The sequence below is a fragment of the Spermophilus citellus genome (genome assembly GCF_964194105.1).
Source record: "Spermophilus citellus genome assembly, chromosome: 14".
Taxonomy (NCBI): domain Eukaryota; kingdom Metazoa; phylum Chordata; class Mammalia; order Rodentia; family Sciuridae; genus Spermophilus; species Spermophilus citellus.
Window position 1 is genome coordinate 68347554 of NC_138194.1, and position 19932 is coordinate 68367485.

The 19932-nt window shown below is 38.5% G+C and overlaps 1 protein-coding gene across 6 annotated transcripts in view; it reads left to right on the forward strand.

Moving 5' to 3' along the window:
- VPS13B (vacuolar protein sorting 13 homolog B) overlaps nucleotides 1-19932 on the forward strand; it is a 753213-nt gene that overhangs the window by 689784 nt on the left and 43497 nt on the right. For all 6 annotated transcript variants that reach the window (XM_081265607.1, XM_081265606.1, XM_081265609.1 and 3 more), the window contains 10 exons: nucleotides 747-1010; nucleotides 1294-1377; nucleotides 1556-1731; nucleotides 2420-2590; nucleotides 2942-3143; nucleotides 4259-4447; nucleotides 6792-6938; nucleotides 16168-16451; nucleotides 18693-18820; nucleotides 19031-19230. In XM_081265607.1, coding sequence (XP_081121733.1) covers nucleotides 747-1010; nucleotides 1294-1377; nucleotides 1556-1731; nucleotides 2420-2590; nucleotides 2942-3143; nucleotides 4259-4447; nucleotides 6792-6938; nucleotides 16168-16451; nucleotides 18693-18820; nucleotides 19031-19230 — 1845 coding nt within the window. The remainder of the gene's footprint in view (nucleotides 1-746; nucleotides 1011-1293; nucleotides 1378-1555; nucleotides 1732-2419; nucleotides 2591-2941; nucleotides 3144-4258; nucleotides 4448-6791; nucleotides 6939-16167; nucleotides 16452-18692; nucleotides 18821-19030; nucleotides 19231-19932) is intronic.

Genomic DNA, 19932 nt, shown 5'->3' on the forward strand with positions numbered 1-19932 from the left:
TAAAGTTACATACTTCTACAATGTAGAAAAAACTGAATAAAGTAAAATATAATGGGGTATCTCAGTCAAAGATCATTTGTAGTAGTGTATTCAGATATCTCTTCCTGGATAAGAGTACAATAAACTGTAAGAAATCAGCTTCAAAGAATAGATAGTCCACAATTTTCCATTCAGTTACCAGAGCAAATGCTTACTTTCAACTCCCATTTTTTTCAACTTATACATTATTTGATGAGATTAATCACCACCTTCTGATCTAACTTGAAATTATTTTTTTATCATCCAAACTAATATTATATCATGGCTTCAGCAAACCTACTTTCTCCTGATTCACCTCTACCCTTCCTCACCCCTTTTCATCTGGCCCCTTCTCTGACTTCTCACCCTGAGTCTGTCCCTACAATATCAATTTCTGGAGTTGAGCTTGCACCCTCTCCTTCAGGTGAACTATCCTCTCTCAGTGCATATTTGCACAGCTTTTCTTTCACAAATATTTGTCTCTGGTTTCATCTGCTCTCTGGTCAGTATTTCTGGGTGGGCACTGGACCCTGCCTGTGGGTCTCTCCTTTAAGTATTGACAGCTCAACATGACAGAACAAAATTCTTTCCTTTAAGTCTCTTTTCTTTCTTATATTAAACTAATTATTTCATTTGTTTTTCATTAACATCAACATATCTATGTAAATGATTACATGTAATGAAATCTGAATTCATGAAGCCTTCTATATTTTTAAATTGTTTTTTAGATTATCATCTGTGGAAGACAGATCATCTGTAGTTATTTGTCTCAAAGCATAGAACTAAAAGTCGTTCAGCATTATATTGGACAAGATGGACAAGCTGTAGTTCGAGAACATTTTGACTGCCTCACAGCCAAACAAAAATTGCCTTCGTACATATTAGAAAACAGTGAATTGACAGAATTGTGTGTGAAGGCCAAAGGAGATGAAGACTGGTCAAGAGACGTGTGCCTAGAATCCAAAGCCTCTGAGTATAGCATTGTCATCCAGGTATGAGAATGAGAATATGAGATCCAGGGATAAGAATCTAAAATAAAGCAGCTTTAAAATTGAAATGTTCTTTATGGAAAGACTTGGCCCCATCGATCCACTGTGCATTTGCTTTATGCCATGATGAAGTCTGTTTTTGCATAGTTGTTTTTGTTTTTGGTGGCTTTTTATCTAACTTGAAATTATTTTTTATAATCCAAACTGATATTATATCTGTGTCTTATTTTGATTAATGAATAAGCAGTTCAATATTTAATAGACTCCTCTGCTATCTCATGTGCAGGTGCCATCTTCAAACAGTTCCATTATTTATGTCTGGTGTACAGTTTTGACTTTAGAACCCAACTCTCAAGTGCAACAACGAATGGTGAGTGCTTTCCCAATCCTAAAATATGGTATATGACTTTGACCTTTCCTGTTCTGAAATAAATTAAGGTCACAGTGACCCAGGGAAGAGATTTATTACAAGTTTGTTTCAGCATCAAACAGCTGGAATACTGCAACAAAGCAAATATGAAAGTTGTTCTGTCCTTTTATTTTTATAGATTGTGTTCAGCCCTCTTTTTATCATGAGAAGTCATCTTCCAGACCCCATTATCATACATTTGGAGAAAAGGAGTCTGGGATTGAATGAAACACAGATTATTCCAGGAAGAGGGCAGGAAAAACCACTGCAAAACATAGAACCTGATCTTGTACATCACCTAACATTTCAAGCAAGGTATTAGCAAAATACATTTTTTTATATTCCTAAGAGAAATTCAGTAGAAAATTAACCTTGTACTGTTGGGGGCTGGAGGAGCATGAATGGAATTTTTATCTTAGGAGAATGTTATTTTAAATTACCTTGCCTATTATTCTCTTATTCTCTTATTCTCCTCTATAGTTTTAGATAAAATTCATCCTTTCTCATCAAGATTAGAAATAAGAGTTTTGGTTTTTGGGTGTCTCCCCTGCCCTTCTCCCCCTTTCGTCCTCTCTTCCACTCTCTCCCTCTTCTCACCCTCTTCTCTGCCCTCTTTTTTTCCTTCCATATGATTGCCCACTCTCCCATTCTCAGTGTATTATTCTATGTGTATTATTCCTTTAGAATAAAAATGTTACTACTCAAAATAAGAGGAAGAAAGAACCAATCAGGAGAGGTCATCAGAAAATATAATTTAGTTTAAATTTAACTGACACATGATTTCTGTAGTGGAAGAAGGCATGACTTGAGATCTCACCCAAGCAGGGTCAAGTGAGAAGGAAAGGCCAAGGCCCAAATCATCCAAAAACTATCATACTTTCCTAAATCACTGAAAATGGACTCAATCTCACTTAAAAGTATGATTCATAGTACATTTTTAGGGTTTTTTAAAATAAATTGTAGACCACTTAGAAATCTAACACTTTTTTTTTCCATTTTCTAGAGAAGAATATGACCCTTCAGATTGTGCTGTCCCCATCTCAACAGCCCTAATTAAACAAATAGCCACTAAGATACACCCTGAAGGTACAGTTAATCAGATCCTTGATGAATTCTATGGGCCAGAAAAATCTCTCGAACCCACATGGCCCTATATTAAGAAGGATTCTGACAGGTAATAGGCTTCAGCTATCTTTTTCTATACACACTTATATATTAAGAAATGACTGTTCACAAAAATATTAAGATCTCATAAATAGTATGAAAAAGGTATTTGCATGTATTTGTGAGATTCTGATCTTTTGTCATCTAGTAAGTACATTTATAGATATATATATTTTTTACTCATAATGTACAACATAATTGCATGAAAAGTTGCTTTTCCTGCTTGCAAATTCAGCATTGAATGACTGATGTGAAGAGGTACCCTACAGGAGCATTGTGTGTCTGGAATCCTTAAACGTATTTCATGAATACTGAAGTCATCATATTTCATTGAGTCTCTTGGATGTGGTATTTGGAACAGGAATGAACAGCTGAGTCAGTGGGATAGCCCAATGCGAGTGAAGCTGTCAATCTGGAAGCCATATGTTAGAACTTTGTTGATAGAACTTCTGCCCTGGGCCCTGCTTATCAATCAGTCCAAGTGGGACCTCTGGCTGTTTGAAGGAGAGAAGATTGTTCTACAGGTTCCTGCTAGCAAAACTATTATTCCTCCTAATTTTCAGGTACTATAACTTTTGAAACTAACATAATTCTTCTCTCTCAACAACTAGATTTTATTCTGAGGTTGCATTTATGATTTAACAGAATGAATCCATTGTGGAAAACTGTCCTCACAGATATATACATAAGGAGTCTGGAATGTTCTTTGATATTCAAAGATTTTTCAGTTGTCTTTTCCCCCCCATCAGCATATTCATGGTTGAGTTATCATTAAATTTGGATAACTTGTACTAATTACATACTCATTTCTATTGTGTGCGGGATATTTGACAAGTATTAAGATTGATCTCTCAGTGTGTTAAGGATACAGAGTTGTACTATATGCTAACCCATCCCCTTGATAATCTTTGCAGTTCTTAAATTCTGTGAATTCTGTGAGGTATGGAGGATTTCTGAACCACCAATTTTGTCAGGCTCCTTTTCCTTTATGTGTCTATAATTGTATGTCCATAATTATGAAGGATTATCCAGTTATTAATTAAAACAACATGGAATTATTAGTGACACAGGGAGAAAAACCTAATCACAAGATAAAAATTTCAGAAGATTTTGTATTCTAATTTATAAACTAACTTTATAAGGATAGATCATTTCAAGTAGACATAAATATGAGAAAATAAAGTAACTCTTAAATAAAATATTTTCCTAATAGAGAACAATTTCAGAGTCCTTTTTCTTTTTCTTTTCTTTTTCTTTTCTTTTTTTTTTCATTCCAGTCCATAAACATTTTTATTCAATTGCATTTTTCATTTTTTTAATAATCAAATACTGTTACCTTATAGAATTGGAATGTTGACCTGTATGGACTCATTATTGCATGTTATTCTCTTGTCAAGTGAGATGAAACCTTCAGTCTTTAAGACTTGGTATTTATAGGGTAGTCACATCTCAAGTTTGTTTTTTTTCTCCTGTCCATAAATATGAATTTCATTGTGAATCAAAATTAACATTAGGAACAAAGATAAAATGTATGTTGCCATTATAAAAAGAGTGGAATGATATTTGGTTGCTTTAATGGACCTATTATATCATATGAGAAAAGATCCTGGGGATTGAGATTTTAAAACATACCAAAGTTAAGAAAAATTACTTTATAATTAAGGCATTATTTTTTCAGGAAGCTTTTCAGATTGGAATATATTGGGCAAATACAAACACTGTGCACAAGTCAGTAGCAATTAAACTAGTCCATAACCTGACATCTCCAAAGTGGAAAGATGGAGGTAATGGTGAAGTCGTGACATTGGACGAAGAAGGGTTTATTGATGCTGAAATAAGACTTGGTGCTTTCCCAGGACATCAGAAGGTAAGGTCAGAGTTGATTTGGCTCAAATCAAATGTGCCATCCCCTTAAGCTATTTAATATAAACCTACCTTTTCTTTTTAACCCCTTTTTGGTATTACATATTCTAAATAATACATAGCAGTAAAATACTTTATTTTTTAATTTCTTAGACTTCTGTTTTACAATATATTTTTCCTTTACCAATGATAAAAGTTGTGTCACATAATTTATTCAATAACTGCTCTATTTCAGAACACTCAGTAGTCACTTGATTTATATATAGTATGTGAAGGGGAATGAACTTATTCCAAAATATCTACAAATTGTACTTGGCCTCCTTTTTTAGACCAGGAAGTAAAGTTGCTAACATTCTAAGCATTGAGTGAAAGAACAAAGCCTCCTACAGCAGAGGTTATATTCCTGCAAAGGGCATCCTGAGCAAAATGATGTGAACCAATTCTGTTTTCCCCGTAGAACCAATGTTTTAAGAGGGAATTCCTATAACAGTTTTCAACTGACGGACTTCAACAGTTCTTCAACAGTTGACTAGTGCCCGTGTTTTTAGAGAATGTACACACACACACACACACACACACACACACACACAAAAATATTTAAGTAGTTATTTAGATAAATACAAATGGTGTGTGCTTTTCAGCATAAATCTAAAGTCTATGAAAACTAATTAGATGAATAATATAGCAACTAATCACATTAAATTGTATGTATGAACGAATAATATCTAGTGTGACATGTGTAAGTCTCTTGCTGTACTTAAAATTATCTTCATTATTTTAGCTATCCCAAATGAGAAGGAGAAGGGGTACTTTATCAGAATAGTAGAATTCAGGATGACCTTTCTTTGGGAAGAAGTTGTTTTGAGCATCTTTGAAGAATCTTTTAAGAAAAATTAGGGTTCTTTGGTCATTTAAAAAAAAAAAATTTCCCTGAAACAAGAAATTGGTCTTTCTTCAGTGTTCAAGGCTGGTATCCATTTCCTCAAGGTTGTCTGGGCAACATATGTTTATGTTCTGCCTGCCTGCCAAAGTGCTGTAACATGGGTGTAAATGGCAAAGAGCTGTAAGCATGAATCACCCAAAGTTGAATAGTTGTAAGTTGAGAACTGCCATCAAAACCTGGAAAAAAATGTCACACAATATAGGAAAACACCCAATACCTCTAGCACCTCACAAAGTAGCCACAGCAAGTGCTAAATAAATACTTGCAAATGAATGAATGAATGAACTAACTATTGGAATATATAGTGATGTTCAATTATTCTTAGTAATAACTCTCAAACATTTCAGTCTCAGGATTCCTTATATGCTTAAAGATTGTTGGGGACCCCCGCAAAGACCTTTTGTTTCTATGGGTTCTATCAGATTTTACCAGATTGTAAATTAAGAGAAATTTTTTAAACACAAGAATTTAAACATTTTCCATTAGCCATCAGAGTTGTGACATGGTATATCATAATAGCCTCAGGGAAATTCCACCTTATGCTCATGAGGAAAGTAAAGTGAAAAGAAAAATATAATGTCAATATTATTATAAATTTAGTTTTGAACTTAATACCCCTTTCTGGAGATCTTCCATATGAGCTCTAGCCACCCTCTGAGGACTGCTGCTCTGAGATTGCCACTTACTGGACAGCTACACTTAGACAGGTATCCCTCCAAGCATCAGTTCCACATGGGATGCAGGAGTGCAAGAAGACAGTGCACATATTGGTGAGGAGCAGCACTGCAGAGCCAGACCATGTAGGTTCCAGCCCAGCCAGACCTTGACAAATGCTGAACCTCTGCATCTCACTTTCATCTTCTGTAAAATGGGGATAATAGAAATCACCCTATATAGTTACTATACATAGGAATTTGTGAATTAATATTCATAAATTACTTAAAACAGGTGGGCTGCATGATATAGCAATACATGAAGGTCAGTCATATTGTTTCCTTCGTCTTCATTGTCACTTTTAAAGGCACTCTGTGAGGTCACTGCTGTGGTACTTGTGAGGAGAAGGGTTGCTGAATTGAATCCTGTTGAGTAAGATGAGTAGGAATTTGTTTATGTATAAGTGCTTTATAAATATTGTATGAGGTAATCTGTGAAATAATCTGAAAACAAATCTCTTGTCTACACCGTACAACAGTAGCACAAGTAACTGGCTTGCTAAAGTCTTTGCTGTCAACGCTGGCTTTGTATTGGCCAGGGCATTTTGGAGACTGAAAGGGATGCTATTAAGTACTCTGGAAAAAGGTAAACTGGTACTGTCGTGGGCAAAGCAATAGATAAATAACCTTTAAAGAATAATCATATGCCTTATAATGTTGTAAAAATTGCCCTTTCCTCGATTATCTTACAGTTGTGTCAGTTCTGCATTTCTTCTATGGTACAGCAAGGTATACAGATTATTCAGATTGAAGACAAGACTACAGTAATCAATAACACACCGTATCAGATATTTTATAAACCACAGTTATCTGTCTCCAAACCCCATTCTGGAAAAGAGGTAAGCAATTCATAACATAATGGTTTTGTCTATGTTAAATAGGATCAATTTTTTGTAGCCTAGGGCAAAGAAGGCTAGCACTGAATATAGGTAAAGAGAAATCCACTTATTTTGCTATAATTAAAGCCATGGATGCTGTGTAATTAGCAGAAATCCAAAAAAACAACAGATCTTGACACTGCTGGGTTAGTTCTGCCTGCACTCCATCTGCTCAGAGGCTCCAGCATGGTCCTCTCACAGGTTCAATGAACCCCCACTAGTAAAGCAGTGGGCCTGAGGACCAGCTCTGAGTTGCATAAAAAAAAAATTAAAAAAAAAAAAAAACACATCTGCCCCACAGGCTGCAGCACCTGAGGAACTGGTTTGAGTTGCTGGTGTGGACGGAGGGCAAGGACCTAACCGAGCCACAGATCTGGGGCAGTGAGCTTTGTGTTCACAGAGAGTGAATGTGAAAATGTACCAGCTTGTTTATGTTAACATCTCAATGGCAAAACACATAGAAAATACATCTGGGAATGTTAAGAGGAGTTTTTGACTTGGCTCTTTGTTCAATGAAAAAGAAAGTAAGGAGAGATTTAAAAAAAAAAAACTTAAGAGTACACCAAGTAGTATGCAGCTCTTTTATGTTAATGAAACTATCATATAAAAAAGCATTATCTTTCTTTACCTTTGTTTGCAGTTATTATTACCCCTTACTTTCTTTTTTTTCATTTTTTTATTGGTTGTTCAAAACATTACATAGTTCTTGATATATCATATTTCACACTTTGATTCAAGTGGGTTATGAACTCCCATTTTTACCCCGTATACAGATTGCAGAGTCACATCAGTTACACTTCCACTGATTTACATATTGACATACTCATGTCTGTTGTATTCTGCTGCCTTTCCTATCCTCTACTATCCCCCCTCCCCTCCCCTCCCCTCTTCTCTCTCTACCCCCTCTACTGTAATTCATTTCTCCCCCTTGTATTATTTTTCCCTTTCCCCTCACTTCCTCTTGTATGTAATTTTGTATAACCCTAAGGGTCTCCTTCCATTTCCAAGCAATTTCCCTTCTCTCTCCCTGTCCCTCCCACCTCTCATCCCTGTTTAATGTTAGTCCTCTTCTCATGCTCTTCTTCCCTACTCTGTTCTTAGTTACTCTCCTTATATCAAAGAAGACATTTGGCATTTGTTTTTTAGGGATTGGCTAGCTTCACTTAGCATAATCTGCTCTAATGCCATCCATTTCCCTCCAAATTCTATAATTTTGTCATTTTTTAATGCAGAGTAATACTCCATTGTGTATAAATGCCACATTTTTTTTTTATCCATTCGTCTATTGAAGGGCATCTAGGTTGCTTCCACAGTCTTGCTATTGTGAATTGTACTGCTATGAACATCGATGTAGCAGTGTCCCTGTAGCATGCTGTTTTTAGGTCTTTAGGGAATAGACCCAGAAGGGGAATAGCTGGATCAAATGGTGGTTCCATTCCCAGCTTTCCAAGAAATCTCCATACTGCTTTCCAAATTGGTTGCACCAATTTGCAGTCCCACCAACAATGTACAAGTGTACCCTTTTCCCCACATCCTCGCCAGCACTTGTTGTTGTTTGACTTCATAATGGCTGCCAATCTTACTGGAGTGAGATGATATCTTAGGGTGGTTTTGATTTGCATTTCTCTGACTGCTAGTGATGGTGAGCATTTTTTCATGTACTTGTTGATTGATTGTATGTCCTCCTCTGAGAAGTGTCTGTTCAGGTCCTTGGCCCATTTGTTGATTGGGTTATTTGTTATCTTATTGTCTAATTTTTTGAGTTCTTTATATACTCTGGATATTAGGGCTCTATCTGAAGTGTGAGGAGTAAAGATTTGTTCCCATGATGTAGGCTCCCTATTTACCTCTCTTATTGTTTCTTTTGCTGAGAAAAAACTTTTTAGTTTGAGCAAGTCCCATTTGTTGATTCTAGATATTAATTCTTGTGCTATGGGTGTCCTATTGAGGAATTTGGAGCCCGACCCCACAGTATGTAGGTCGTAGCCAACTTTGTCTTCTATCAGATGCCTTGTCTCTGGTTTGATATCAAGCTCCTTGATCCATTTTGAGTTAACTTTTGTGCATGGCGAGAGAAAGGGATTCAGTTTCATTTTGTTGCATATGGATTTCCAGTTTTCCCAGCACCATTTGTTGAAGATGCTATCCTTCCTCCATTGCATGCTTTTAGCCCCTTTATCAAATATAAGAAAGTTGTAGTTTTGTGGGTTGGTTTCTGTGTCCTCTATTCTGTACCATTGGTCCACCCACCTGTTTTGGTACCAATACCATGCTGTTTTTGTTACTATTGCTCTGTAGTATAGTTTGAAGTCTGGTATCGCCATACCACCTGATTCACACTTCCTGATTAGCATTGTTTTTGCTATTCTGGGTCTTTTATTTTTCCATATGAATTTCATGATTGCTTTATCTATTTGTACAAGAAATGCCATTGGGATTTTGATTGGCATTGCATTAAACCTATAGAGAACTTTTGGTAATATCACCATTTTGATGATGTTAGTTCTGCCTATCCATGAACATGGTATATTTTTCCATCTTCTAAGATCTTCTTCAATTTCTCTCTTTAGGGTTCTGTACTTTTCATTGTATAAGTCTTTTACCTCTTTTGTTAGGTTGATTCCCAAGTATTTTATTATTTTTGAGGATATTGTGAATGGAGTGGTTGTCCTCATTTCCATTTCAGAGGGTTTGTCGCTGATATACAGGAATGCCTTTGATTTATGTGTGTTGATTTTATATCCTGCCACTTTGCTGAATTCATTTATTAGCTCTAATAGTTTCTTCGTAGACCCTATTGGGTCTGCTAGGTATAGAATCATGTCATCCGCAAATAGTGATAATTTAAGTTCTTCTTTTCCTATTTTTATGCCTTTAATTTCTTTCATCTGTCTAATTGCTCTGGCCAGTGTTTCGAGAACTATGTTGAACAGAAGTGGTGAGAGAGGGCATCCCTGTCTTGTTCCAGATTTTAGAGGGAATGCCTTCAATTTTTCTCCATTCAGAATGATGCTAGCCTGGGGCTTAGCGTAGATTGCTTTTACAATGTTGAGGTATGTTCCTGTTATTCCTATTTTTTCGAGAGTTTTGAACAAAAAGGGATGCTGTACTTTGTCGAATGCTTTTTCCGCATCTATCGAGATGATCATATGGTTCTTATTTTTAAGTCTATTGATGTGGTGAATAACATTTATTGATTTCCATATATTGAACCAGCCTTGCATCCCAGGGATGAATCCTACTTGATGATGGTGTACAATTTTTTTTGATATGATTTTGTATCCGATTCGCCAGAATTTTATTGAGGATTTTTGCGTCTAGGTTCATTAGAGATATAGGTCTGTAGTTTTCTTTCTTTGAAGTATCTTTGTCTGGTTTAGGAATCAGTGTGATGTTGGCCTCGTAGAATGAATTTGGAAGTTCTCCCTCTTTTTCTATTTCCTGAAATAGCTTGAAAAGTATTGGTATTAGTTCCTCTTTAAAGGTTTTGTAAAACTCTGCTGTATACCCATCCAGTCCTGGGCTTTTCTTTGTTGGTAATCTTTTGATGGTTTCTTCTATTTCCTCAATTGATATTGGTCTGTTTAGGTTGTCTATATCCTCCTGTCTCAATCTGGGCAGATCATATGATTTAAGAAATTTATCGATGCCTTCACTATCTTCTATTTTATTGGAGTATAAGGATTCAAAATAATTTCTGATTATCTTCTGTATTTCTGAAGTGTCTGTTGTGATATTGCCTTTTTCATCCCATATGCTAGTAATTTGGGTTCTCTCTCTTCTTCTCTTAGTTAGCATGGCTAAGGGTCTGTCGATTTTATTTATTTTTTCAAAGAACCAACTTTTGGTTTTATCAATTTTTTCAATTGAGAGAGAGAAAAGGGGAGGGGAGGGGAGGGGAGGGGAAGGGGGATAGTAGAGAATAGGATAAACAGCAGAATACATCAGTCACTAGAATGGCAATATGTAAATCAATGGAAGTGTAACTGATGTGATACAGCAATCGGTATACGGGGTAAAAATGGGAGTTCATAACCCACTTGAATCAAATTGTGAAATATGATATATTAAGAACTTTGTAATGTTTTGAACGACCAACAATAAAAAAAAAATTAAGGTTATTATTGAGATATGGGTTATCCTTCCAGCCATATTTGTTTATTTATGTTACTGAATATGGTTTGTTTTCCTCTTTGATTATTTTCCCCCCCGTTACTGTCCTACCTCCCACTGTTGGTTTTCATTGTTATTTTCCATTTCCTCTTCTTGTAATGTTTTGCTGAGGATTTTTTGGAGAGATGGTTTTCTAGCTGCAAATTCTTTTAACTTTTGTTTATCGTGGAAGGTTTTAATTTCATCTTCCATCTTGAAGCTTAATTTTGCTGGATACACAATTCTTGGTTGGATCCCATTTTCTTTCAGTGTTTGAAATATGTTATTCCAGGATCTTCTAGCTTTCAAAGTCTGTGTTGAGAGATCAGCTGTTATCCTGATTGGTTTCCCCCTAAATGTGATCTGCTTCCTTTCTCTTGTAGCTTTTAAGATTCTCTCCTTATTCTGTATGTTGGGCATCTTCATTATAATGTGTCTAGGTGTGGATCTCTTATTATTATGCACATTCGGCATCCTGTAGGCTTCTAGGATTTGGGATTCTGTCTCATTCTTCAAGTCTGGGAAGTTTTCTCGAATTATTTCATTGAATAGATTGCTCATTCCTTTGGTTTGGAGCTCTGTGCCTTCCTGTATCCCAATGACTCTTAAGTTTGGTCTTTTAATGTTATCCCATATTTCTTGGATGTTCTGCTCATGGTTTCTTAACAGTCTTGCTGAGCTGTCTATGTTCTTTTCAAGTTGAAATACTTTGTCTTCATTGTCTGATGTTCTATCTTCTAAGTGTTCTACTCTGCTGGTAGTATTCTCAATTGAGTTTTTAAGTTGGTTTATTGCTTCCTGCCTTTCTAGGATTTCTGTTTGTTTGTTTTTTATAACCTCTATCTCCCTGTATAGTTGATCTTTTGCTTCCTGGATTTGTTTATGTATTTCATTGTTGAAGAGATCTTTCATTGTCTGATTTTGCTGTCTAATGTCTTCCTTGAGACTCCAGATCATCTGAAGCATGTATCTCCTGAATTCTTTATCTGACATTCCATCTGCTGCAGATATTACCTCTTCTAACGTTGAGTTGACCTGCATTGCTTGTGGTCCTTTCTTTCCTTGTCTCTTCATACTGTTCACGTTTCTTTCTGCTTACTGAGACTGTTGTGTTGTTGAATTTTCCCCCTATATATTTGTATTACTCTTGTATAGTTGCAAAGTCTCCCGCGCAGGCCGGGCAGGGGCTCTGCTCCTCCTCCAATTGGGGCACTGTGCCTACCACATTGGCAGGCCGCTGGGCCTGTTCTGCTGGTTGGTAGCAGGTGCGCCTACCTTGCAGGCGCGTGGGGCGGCTCTGCCACTCCCAGGTTGCTGGGCCTGACCTGCTGGTGGGTTGCAGGTCCGGCTACCTTGCAGGCGCGGGGGGAGGGCGCACACCTATTTGTATTTAGACAGTTACTCGAAATGGAGGACGTAATGCTTGGGATGAAAGTTGTGGGGAAGGGGAAGGTAGGTGCTCTTGAAAAGAAAGAAGGAGAGGGAGATAGATAGCATAGAGGAGAATGGAAAGAGCAGTAAAACTTGGAAGGGGAGAGAGAGAGGGAAAAGGGAGAGAAAAAATTAAAATGAAATAGGAAATAAAATTAGGTCTTAGAGATCCATTTTCTTCTCTTCCCGTAGGCAAAGCTGTGCCCTCCAGGCTGAGTTTTGCCCTCAATGTGTCAACAGCAATCCCTGTAAGTCGGTTCCTGGGAGTATCTCAATCCTGTTGGACCAGAGCCGTTTCAATTCTACGGCCCCTCCTCCCCTTCCTCCTGCCAGCCAGCCAGGTCCTGCTCACCGGAGGCAGTTCACCAAGGATTTGGTTACACTTTCAGCCCCACCGAGTGCTCTATTTCCCTAACTACTGAGCACTCTCGTTGTCATTCATCTAAGCCCCAGTGCTGTGGAGCTGTAGTCTGGGAGTCAATTGTTTAATTTTTCCGGACCCCTTTGGTGGGCACACCTTCGGAATCTGGCAACTAAGACCATTGGTGTCGCTGCTGGTGGTAATAGGAGTTGGGGGTCGAGGATACCCTCTACTTCCTTCAGCCCCTACAGTCACAACCACACTGCTGGTGGTAGGAGGAGTTGGGGGTCTGGAGTGTCCTCTGTTTCCCTCCGCCCCTACCGTCACACCCTCTCAGTTCGCAGTTGGGGGATTTGGGGGTGGGGAGTCTTCTCTGCTTCCCTCTGCCCCTACAGTCACACCCACGTCACTGGCAGTAGGGGGAGTTGGGGGTCGAGAGTCCTTTGGCCCTTACGGTCACGCCCACAGAGAGATTTTGAAGTTTCCCGGTTGTTTGTATCTGGTGTGGGTGGGAGTCACACTCCTGCTAAAGTAGATTCCGCTGGGAAGGAATCTCTTTGGCCGAACTTTGGTGACTTCCCCTCTCTGCTATGGCGGGCCCCTGGCTCCTTGCTGGAGTGTCCGAAGGGAGGGGTGGAACTGGCTTGTCTCTGGTCTGACACAATCTCTGGTTTTAGTTCCCAGTTCACTATTTCGTAAAGGGTTGGTTAGATTCCCTTCACGCTGTCTCAGGGGGGGGAGCCGTTCGCTGGGTGGGCGGGGCTGTTAGTAGAGCCGGGAGGGCACGGCTGTTAGTAGAGCCGGGAGGGCACGGGCTGTCTGCTGGGCCAGGCAGGGACACTTCTCACTGCGCCCGGCCGCCGGGGGCTGCCTGTAGAGCCGGGCAGCTGCGGCCGCGTGGCTAAGATCCGGGCGGGCGGGGTGGCCGTTCTCTGAGCGAGAGCAGGGCCTCCCGGGACGGCGGGATCGTGGGTGCCGTCTGCGGGTTCAGGCGGGCCGCGCCGCTCGGGGCCGCCGGCCGCTTTCTGAAGCAGCTGGTGGCTGCGGGATTGTACCTCTGCACCTGCCGGGGGGCCGCCTGTAGAGCTGGGCAGCTGCGGCCGCGTGGCTACGAGCCTGGCAGGCGTGGTGGCCGTTCGCAGAGCGAGAGCAGGGCCTCCCCGGGACGGTGGGATGGCGGGTGCCGTCTGCGGGTTCGGGCAGGCCGCGCCGCTCTGGGCCGCTGGCCGCTTGCAGAAGCGGCTGGTGGCTGCGGGACTGGACCTCCGCGCCCGGGTGGCCGGCCAGTATCCACTTGTCTGGGAGAAACTGACACTTCTAATAAACCTACCAATTCCCGGCAGGTCCCCTCTTAACGGAATTTTGCTAGAAGTTCCTCAGTAGTTAGACTGCCGCTGTTCCAATGGGTCTTTCTGATCCCGTTAATGTGGAGACATTGGAATCGTTGCTTCCTCGCCGGCGGCCATGTTGGATCCACCCCTTACTTTCTATTCCTAAAAATTGTATTAGAAAGATCAATTAGGATAAAATATTACACTTTTTTTTTTAGTTGACAGTGTATTGTGGTATTTACAAAAAGTGGAACAATAGAGTTTCATCCTAGTTCATTGATAAAAATAAATAGGTGGCCAGAAGTACCCAGTTATTGTCCAGTTAAGAAGAGAGGTCAAGGGGCTGGGGTTGTGGCTCAGTGGTAGAGCGCTCGCCTGGCACATGCAGGACCCTAGGTTCGATCCTCAGCACCACATAAAAATAAATGAATAAAATAAAGGTATTGTGTCCAACTACAACTAAAAAAATAAATATTAAGAAAAAAGAATAGAGGTCAACAACATTTGCTTTGACAAGAGAATTAGTCTTCATCTAGGTAATTGTCCTACTTCTCACTCTAGGGCTTCCCAATACTTTGGGCCAGATGACATTTCCTCATTTTTTTAAAATACTTTTAGTTGTAGATGGACACAATGCTTTTATTTTATTCATTTTTATGTGGTGCTGAGGATTGAACCCAGTGCCTCACACAAGTGCTCTACCACTGAACCACAGCCCCAGCCTGCATTTCCTCAACTTTAACATGGGCATCATTTTGTATTCCTTGTAGGTTTTATGAGGATTAAATAAATTAATGTAAAGAAAAGGGATAGGTGCTCAGTAAATGACTGTAGCCAGCAGCATCTGCAGCATCAACATCACCCAGGACTCCCCATTTGCCTTGGCTTCCTGGAAGAAGAGAAAGACTCAATTTGCCCCTATAGCTGAGAAGTGTCCCCTTTTCCAACAATGACTCTGCTTCAGACAGGTCTAGGATTTTTCAAGAGGCATGGTAATCCCTGGTCTCTTAGAGAGTGTGGAACAGTGTGAAAACCCAGACTGGAAGCAGGAAACTTGGTTTCTGGCAGGGCTGTGTCACTTTCTGGCTTTGTGCTATTGGACAGATAAGTCATCAGCTCAGTCAAAAGCAGCTTCCTACTGGACGCCGTGACTTACACTTGTAATCCCAGTGGCTGAGGAAGCTCAAGCAGAAGAATTGTAAATTCAAAGCCAGTCTCAGCAATTTAACAAGGCCCTAAGCAATTTAGCAAGACCCCATCTCAAAATAAAATGGCTGGGGATTTGGTTAAGCATCCCTGGATTCAATCCCCATTACCAAAACAAAACAAAAACAAACAGCTTCCTCAGCTGTGAAATAGGAAATTCAAATATATTATTTATTATATATTATTGAAATATATTATTATCCCTTGAGGTCTTTTTTTAAGTCTAAAATTCAGCAACTCTAATGCCAGAAACAGTGTAAAATTCAATCAGAGTTTGCTCCTCCCTCAGGATGAGCACTACATAAAATTTGTCTTCTGAACTCCCAGTTTCCTGTTCTGAATGTTATTCAGATCTGTTTTCCTAATATCTGCCACCACACCACACCATTTCAGTGTAGCCATACCTATCTGTCCAAGGGGACTCCCTCCCCAGCACATGACATTTCTACGCCAGTATCATGGGGATTTTTGCAATACCTGGGAGAAAGAACTATGCATCATCTTTTTAAATTACCCCAACTCTATCATGTGCAGCAAAGCAGACCCTGCTTCCACTGCTTTCACTGTTTCATTAGGGCTTTCTTGTGCTGATATTCCCACATTGCCAACTTGAATACACGGTTATGGTTTCTTAGAAGCTATGCTTTTAAAACTTAACATGGCTGCATTGTTGTAGTAAGTGTGCCCTCTCTGTATTGTCTTTTTCCAGTATTTTCACGTTCCGGACAGTGCTACTTTCAGCATTTGCCCAGGTGGAGAGCAGCCGGCTATAAAATCCAGCTCCCTTCCTTGCTGGGATTTAATGCCTGACGTTGGGCCATCAGTGTTGGACACATCCTTGCTTCAGAAACAGATTTTGCTGGGCTTTTCTCCTGCCACAGGTGCTGACAGCTCACAGTATTGGAGCCTGCCAGCTCTAGTTAAACAAGAGTTTCCCCGACAGAGTGTGGCAGTGCCCCTTGGGAATTCTAGGGAAAATGGATTCTGTACCAGGTATTTTACATATATGTGAATGCCCTTCTTTGCCTGTCAGTGTCACTGTTCCTGGAGATGCTAAGAGAATAGGTGCAATGCTCCATATATATAAGACTAAATTTTATCTTTAATGACTTCTAGACATCATATATGTTGCTCAAATGTTGTGATCATATAATGGGTTGTCCCAGTGTAATGCTTATGAGACGTTTTGGGGGGTGTATGCATCTTATATTGGAGGAAATGATATTATTTGTACCATGGATAGTAGCAATATGTTGTAATGAAAACAATTACCCTCTTTTAGGAGTTCTTAGCCTGTGTAAAATGGTGAGAAATTAAGGCTAAAATATAAGAAAATCAAGTTGGGAAAGCTTTTTCTTTTCTAATATTGTAATTTTACTTCAAAATAGAATTTTTCACAAAAGTTGATCTAGAGAGAGAACTTAGATTAACACAAGCCACAGAAGACTCTCTGCTGTGGTTGTTCCTGCACGCAAGTTGCTCCAATTACTGATTACCAATTATGCAAATAACAGGACAGAATCAAGGCAGAGACATGTAATGCTTTCTTCATACTAGACTTCTATTTTGTGGTTGTTTTGCATGCAATCCATCCTTTCTACAGCTGTCAGGAATAACTTATTTATGGTATATGTAACAGCTCAAAAGAAAACATATTGTGACCTTATGGGAGGTACCTTATGCTCATGATTATGAATTTATAGAGTTTTGGACTTTAGCCATCCTAACTTTTTTGATATATACAAAGATTTAATAGTAATATTTTAAAAGATAACAGCTTAACTGGAGTTGTCCATAGTGGTAAGGCCCTATTCCACACCCACATCCTTTTTTCCGTCACAATGTTCACAAACATACCTGAGTTTTCAAATATTTTCAGCCTTAACCCTGCAAAGAGGGGTTACTCTAATTTATATATGGTTATGAATAATATTAAGCATGTTGAATTTAAGGGAGTATTTTTGAAAGGTATGCAACCTTCTGTCTATAAAACAAATCTTATTTTTACAGTAAAAGACAAAATTTGAAGCAAAACTTCATTTGTAAATGAAGCTTAAATTCTAAGAATTATAGTATAAATTAATCTTATATATAAATATTAAATCTAAATAGTTAAAAAGGACTATACTTTAACCTGACCCCTAACTTTCATAGCTATCAAAAGAAAACTGTCTTGAGATTGGTTTTTCCAGTTCTTTCAAAATTAGTCTAAGAAAAGATCTTTCCTGTTTATCTAAGAACTTCACTCTGAAAAGGAATGTACTTTCTGCTCATCTCACCTTCTCCTCATCTCTTTCCCTCCCTCACTCTGTAGTACATATTTGATGGTATATCTTTCACCAAATGCTAATGCACAGTTCACTTTGGCATCTTAAACTAATATAATCTTTGGGAAGAACTCACATTGGCAAATAGAATAGATGGCAAACAGGAAATTGTTTAATGTGCTATTAACCCATTTTAATCAGCATAAACAAAGAACCACATTCAGCAAATTAACTAATTTCTGTGATTAATTCTAACAGTGTATGTAATTCAGACTTCAGAGAGAATCTTTTTCCTGATTTGATATAAAATATCATTTGGTAGGCTGTAGTACATAGGAGAGTTTCTCTCTTTAAAACAGAGGGCAACCTGTGCTCAGGCAGCTGTTTTTCTAACTCCTATCAATACACCTTTGCTCCTGGTGGTCAAAATGTAGATCCTGTAAAGTCTGACCATCTTGTAAAAATTGACAACAAACATTCTAAGCTTGCCTGCTGTTAGAATGGAAATGGACAGGCATCCACATTCTGAAGTAGTCCTTAAAGTAGATCAGCTCTTCCTTTACCAGAATTCACTGAGCACTGTTGGAGAAGACGGTACCTTGTCTGAGAAGTTTAAGGTACATATGCATAGAGGACAAAAGAGCTGGGGACAAGGTGAGCACAGAGTTAACTATAGTTCTCACTGAGTGGTAGAGTTAGGGTTTTTAATCTTTTAAATAATTTCTCACATTTTTTGGATATCTTATAATAAATATGTTACCTTTTAAAAATCAGTAAATATACAGTTCATGTATGACAGCTATTAAATGAAGGGATGGCTTCATTGTTCTGGAAAAATCTCCCCAAGGTATAAAAGAGAAGGCATTTTAGAGTTTGGAATATTGCTAATCCAAGTAAACATGACCAGGAGAGAAAACTTGCACTTTTTTCTAAACCATCTCTGTCATTTGATTTGATTCTGTTTTAGGGCTATAGCACTGACGTATCAAGAACACTTTGGAGTGACTTATTTAACCCTCTCAGAAGACCCTAGTCCTCGAGTCATTCTCCACAATAGATGCCCAGTAGCAGTGCTTATAAAGGAAAACATTAAAGGTATATTTTATAGAACAGACTTTAAAGAATAAAATTTTCTTTCAGGAGGTTTATTTTTCTTTTATTTAGTAGTACATGTATTCTTTAAAGAATGTTTAAATAAAAGTATTGTAAACTTCTTAAGAAATTTATTTTACAACATTATGTTTAATATCCCTAAGTCTTTATCATTCATATCTAAGTCTGCATATGCCTTTTTTTTTATTTCAGACATCCCAAAATTTGAGGTTTATTGCAGAAAAATTCCTTCTGAGAGTTCAGTTCATCATGAGCTCTATCATCAGATTTCCAGTTATCCAGACTGCAAGACCAAAGACTTACTTCCTAGCCTTTGTTTGAGAGTAGAGTTGCCAGATGAAATAACTACTGAGTGGAGTGATGCTGTTGACATCAACAGTCAGGGGACGCAGGTCAGTGAGCCATGTGTTCCTGCCCAGGCCCAAGGGAAACTTTCCCTTTCTGAGTCCTTATTGGTTCTTTATTTTAAATGCAGTTTTCTAAATGCTAAACTTGTCTCTTTGTAAGGGTACTTGTGTATCCATCTTTATATCCCCACAGACTTAAATTCTTCAATACAAATATGTATCTGTAAAGTTTACTATGCAACTATTTACCAGGGGGAGCACCTAGAAAAGATCAAGTCATCTTGAATCTACCACAGGTCAAAAATGAGGCACAATTATTAGACTTCTTTATTTAGAAGTAAATTCATTATCCAGATTTTAGGATGATCAAAATACCAACCTAAATTAATTCCCTTTTTTGAAAATTTACCGATTTAAAAACATACATTTTTCATACTAGTAAAACTCTACAAATATAAGTATAGTTTTTAAAAACCTGACTGGGTAAGATGTCCTGATTTGTTTGTCTTACTCTGAATGTTAGTGGTATTTTTGTTGAAAATAGCACAGAATTTGTTACTTCCTTTTCTGCTGTACTTGAAACCTACTGTTTGTTAAGTGTGCAATTCAGTGCCATTAAATACATTTACCATGTTGTACAAGCATCATCACTGTCTATTTCTAAAACTTTTTAATCATTTCAATCAAACTCTGTGCCCATTCAATAGTAACTCCTCATGCCTCCTTCCCCAACTCCTAGAACCTCTA